The sequence below is a fragment of the Convolutriloba macropyga genome, chromosome 9, assembly GCF_964194025.1.
Source record: "Convolutriloba macropyga chromosome 9, txConMacr16.3, whole genome shotgun sequence".
Lineage (NCBI taxonomy): Eukaryota > Metazoa > Xenacoelomorpha > Acoela > Convolutidae > Convolutriloba > Convolutriloba macropyga.
In genome coordinates, this window is record NC_134476.1 from 14,355,432 (window position 1) to 14,360,431 (window position 5,000).

Consider the following 5,000-nt stretch of genomic DNA (forward strand, 5'->3'; position numbering starts at 1 on the left):
CGAAAAATAGTTTCTGAAGTAGTTGATGTCTATTCATAGTAGCTTTTTACATTGCCAGAACAAATGCTGTTTCAATTGTTTTACAAGTTTTTTGAGACTTTTCTTCCTGATCATCAAGAGAAAGTTTATTCTGTTTCAGAATTTTTTTCGTTCGAAAGAACGGTTTCTTCATTTTAAGATCATAAAATGTTCTGTTCTGCAACTTTTGTCACATCATTACGCCCAAAACAAATTACATGTTTGAATTGAAATTTCTTGAAAATAAAACATTTTTTAACTCACAAACAGTCATTTTTGTGATTAGAGCTTCTGCTGAAAATATGTTTAATTTCATTCAGAGATTTCTCGAACTTCACGACGCACCACGAAAACTTCACGAAAACTAGAGGGAGACTTTATCATGAGGATTACTAAAACAGGGGCGTCTAGAAAAGATATGATATTTTTTGTCTAATGCGAGTTTTTTCGAGTCTTCATGGTTTCAATTAGAAAGACTATCAAAAAAATCAAGTCTGATTAATGTTTCACGTTCTTCAAAAAAACTTTGAGATCATTATTGAAGAATTATCAATTGAGAACTCCATTGCCTTTTAAATTACAAACGATGTGTTGTTATTTGTTGGTTGGAATCTATATTACTTTGACAAGAAAAAACCAAGTCTCTTTCGGGAACAAAATCAACCTAAGCGCGTCTAGAAAAAAAGAGCTGAAAAAAAACGATACAGGGATATATACGTTTTTCTTTAACAATGTTTCCGTTTTACTAAGGTGTTTAAGAATTTGAGGTTGTTTCTCTGATAACTTCTCCTCAAGTATTTGACTATTTTTATACTCCATTTGGCTTCAAACGATCGCTTAGATCTGATGAAGAGTTGTTGCACGTCAAACATTCAGCCTTAACCTATTTGAAGGCTTCATCAATTTCTATTTCAATATTGGTAAGTTTGTTAAGTTGTTTTTTTTTCAACTTTATTTGACTCGCGTTCACGATGACCATTATAAACTCGTGGTGTTTCAGAAAGAAAAAAAACTCTGAGGTTTCCGTTTTTTTCTTTTTTGCTTTTGTCTCATTTTGATTTAATTGAGCAACTTGGTGCAACAACCCCCGATATTCTTTTAGCAAAGTTGTTGTGAGCTGCATGACGGACTAATGATTGACATTTTGCGCCCGACGACATTACGATGCAGAGATATACCCAAATCGTCACGGGCAGATATCCACGATGCGTGTATCTTGTGTTCGTTTTCACTATGTTAATACATTGAAAGTGGAACAATTTTGCGGAAAATAGCTACTTTAGCAGAAATCGGCAAAATGGAAGGGAATATCTTATCCCGTGTTCGCAAAATTGTCCTATTTTTAGCCGCGAAATACAAGTAAAAACTTAATAAGTAATAAGTACTTTATTACTACAATATTACTACTTATAGTACTTTATTACTACTTTTTAGCCGCGAAATACAAGTAATTTTAGCCGCGAAATACAAGTAAAAACTTAATAAGTAATAAGTACTTTATTACTACATTATTACTACTTATAGTACTTTATTACTACTTATTAGTACTATTTATTACTACTTATTAAACTCGGCGAGTCTCCAATTGATATACAAAGCCTTTGATTTGCGAGGGATTTTTCGGAAAAAAAAACAATTTTTGTGGTTGCATGTATTTAAAGCAATTTAAAGTTTTGAAAGTTTTAATTAAATCTTTATTAAAGTGCTTATTGCATGCTCAAAATGCGCGCGAATAATAGATACCTAAATTGAGCAGAAACGTGCTACAAGATTTGTTACCTACTTTTCGCACCGAATGTTCTTTTATTTCGCAAAATTTGTGGAACCCCTTTTGCGAAAAGTAATATACAATGGATGTCTCCTAATTTCGTTCATTGTATGTATCTAATTTTCGAGTCAATTTTACTGAGGCGGAAATTTTGGTGTAAACCTCCACATCGTTATGGAATGTTGTGCAACTATTTCTTCGAAATCAGAAATTGTTTCAGAAGTATATGATTGAACCCCAGAATCAAATGGAGTTTCAGATTGTCTGTTTTATTGTTTTGGATGTGCTCTTTGAAATTATAAGGTTCCAATTGCAATTTTCACTATACGATTCCTTGTAAGTTTCTAATTTTTTGATAGATTTTTTATAGCTGCCCCTTCATGTTTAAGTTCCTTTTGGTCTGTTCTGAAAAAGATAAATTAGAAAATGGGGTATTCTGTCTAATTAAATTATTTACTAAATTTCATCTCTAGTGAAAGCAAATGTTAATAATATAAGGGAATAACATTATAGAAGAGATATTATTGCAGTAAATTCTTAATGAGCAGTAATTCCCACCAGTTAAATGCACAATTTTTTACCATAACTCTCGTTTTTGTGGTTAACATCTCATATAGCATATTCATCAGTAATAACCACGGATAGCGGCGAAGTTGGTCTTCAAGGGTTATAAACCAGTTGAGCAAATGACCAGCTGGTCATTTGGTTATTATTTTTACTGAAGTCCGGGAGTTCCCTAAAGCCGCACCTGTATAAGATTCTCTATGATAATGAGCAATAATCCAAGATCAAAGATAGATTGGATTATGTTTAGCTGGATATCCGGTCGTATTTTTCGCTCAAGCGACGTTAGAATTCGTTTTTTTATTGTTTTTGCTTCCGATTGAATGTCGAATTCAATCAGAATTAACAAAACTTGTCGCCAAAAATGTGACCGCTATCTTGACAGTCAAAAAAGCTCTTTGATCTGATATGAACGCCAGCTGAGGCTAATCTCAGAATAAATGATGAAAGAAAGAGGAATCAATTTAGTTCACATTGTTGGAGCGTTTCGACTTCACAGTGAACTAATGAAACCAAATTAAATCAACAGAATAAGGTTTAAATAAATCTTAATTCATGCTTGAGAGAATGAAAATATTATCATTTTGTATGATTTAACTAATAACTTGTCCAGAACATTAAAAAAGAGCCTCAATTTAGTCATTATAAAAAATTTGAAAATTACTCCATTAATGTCATTAAGCTTGCCAGCTCAATTACGATCCTGCGTCTAAACAATATCTGAGTACTAAATTATAGATTTAATGTTTTTCAGAGACTTTTGTGTTCCGGATTTTTGTGCAAGAGTATAATGAAATTAGGCCCGTGTTGGGCTATAAAAATTGTATAATATCAATCGAGAGCTCTTTTCCTAAGATACATTTCTTTGAGATATATCGATGATGCCTTGATATCCGAAAAATATAAATTTAACAATATTTTTGAACTCATATAATTTTTATCTAAAACGTTGACAGAAAAAAATACCTTAACAATAAAAACAATAGAGAGATTCCCTTCCCAAGGTTATCTAATGGAATGGATAAAACTTATTTCAGAAAGCGAAATACTTTGAGCGAGTTTAAAAATTCGTAGTTATTGCATTTTCCACATTCCAAATTGTGATAACCAATTTATGGGCATTTTTCATATCCCATATCTGTCAAAACAATCGTATTTTCAATAAAACTTTTCACATCAGCAAACTTTGGACAGCCATTGTCGTAAATTTTTTGAAGAAAGTACACAAAATGTGGGGTAACTTTTTTAGTCGATTGCTGAATTTTATGCTTGGTCCAGCGGGTCAACAGCTTTTGCGTGTCATCGTGTTTTTTTAAATAATGTAACAAATTCAAGAAAACGTATAAGATTTTTCACTGTTGGCGAACACATTAAATCTGCCCCAGATATGTTCACTTGCAGATCAATCTCGAATCTTTAATCATTTCCATAGGATGTTCGAGTGTTGGTTGACCAGGAAAAAATTCAATTCGGTCTCTGAGCTTGATGAAAAAGAAAATTTGAGTGTGTAGATCTGATCTTTGTAGAAAAAAGGGGGAATTATTTTTCGTCTTTTGGCTTCTTGTATTGTTTTATAAGAGCTGAAAACTTTTGATTTGTTTAGCCTTAAATTGAAAATCCAAAAAATTATAGGAGCTGTAAATAAGGATTAAAAGAGCTGAACGCAAAAACATTTGGAAAAAAATATTTCGTTATTGTTTTTGTTCTTCAAATTAAGTCAAATTTTTATGATGCTGATTGATTTGTTTCCTCTCTAACTTACCCGCACACGAAACACACTCCATAAACTGCTAAAAATAGTGAACTATTCAAATTTCCTGAAAATTTTTCCTTAGAAAGAGAAAAACGTTTTCAAAAAAGCTGCATCATAAATACCCGATAGTAATAATAATAAAAGTCTTGACTTAAAGTTGAAAGAATCTGCCGTACAAACAAATTAGCAGTAACCGATTCAGTTGAAAGCCGCCTAAAATACTAAGTTTTAGACAATGTTTCATCTCACTATTTGCATCCAAAATATTTTTTATCTCGTACAAGTAAACCATCTCAGCTCCTGTTCAAAAAACTTTCAAATAAATAAAAACAAAAAGTTTGTAACTTGGAGACACTCATGAAGGCACTATGAACTCATTTTAGCCATTAAGAGCAATGTAGTGGTACCAAAATTTTGTGTACATTTACTCATTTTTATTACTAGATTACAGTTTTCCTATGTTAATACATAGTGTTTGTGAAACATCCTTTCAAACATTGTGCAAGAAAAGTCGTTCTCTTATATGGAAATTCTTGTCAGTTTGAATTCACTTTTAAATTGAAACTTGAAAAGTGAAAACTGCTAGTAATCGGAAAGCGCGTTTTGCAAAGAATTGTGCCGCAACTTAATTGCAGCTCAATTCCTCATTCTAGTAATTGTAAAACATCAAATTGCTAAATTTAGCGGCATTGGGATTGAAAGGATTAAAACTTTTTTAATTGCCCTGACTTAAGTACTCTTCACATTTCTTTGATCGTATTTTCATTTTAAGCCTCTCAATTTTTTTGTAGAAACACTTTCATAAAATTTGAGCGTTTTCCGCATTTAACGGAAGTCGGCGCCCGAAAAGCCGGCCACATTCTATGGAAGTAGTTTTAGCTCGGTATCGGTAGATCC

General features: G+C 32.1%; 1 protein-coding gene across 1 annotated transcript in view; it reads right to left on the reverse strand.

Moving 5' to 3' along the window:
• The window catches only part of LOC142346132 (NADPH--cytochrome P450 reductase-like), a 13,413-nt gene extending 9,865 nt beyond the window's left edge, over window positions 1–3,548 (reverse strand). Inside the window, exon 1 of the mRNA XM_075398638.1 lies at window positions 3,536–3,548. Within this exon, the coding sequence (XP_075254753.1) occupies window positions 3,536–3,548 (13 nt within the window). The remainder of the gene's footprint in view (window positions 1–3,535) is intronic.
• Between the last annotated feature and the right edge of the window lie 1,452 nt (window positions 3,549–5,000).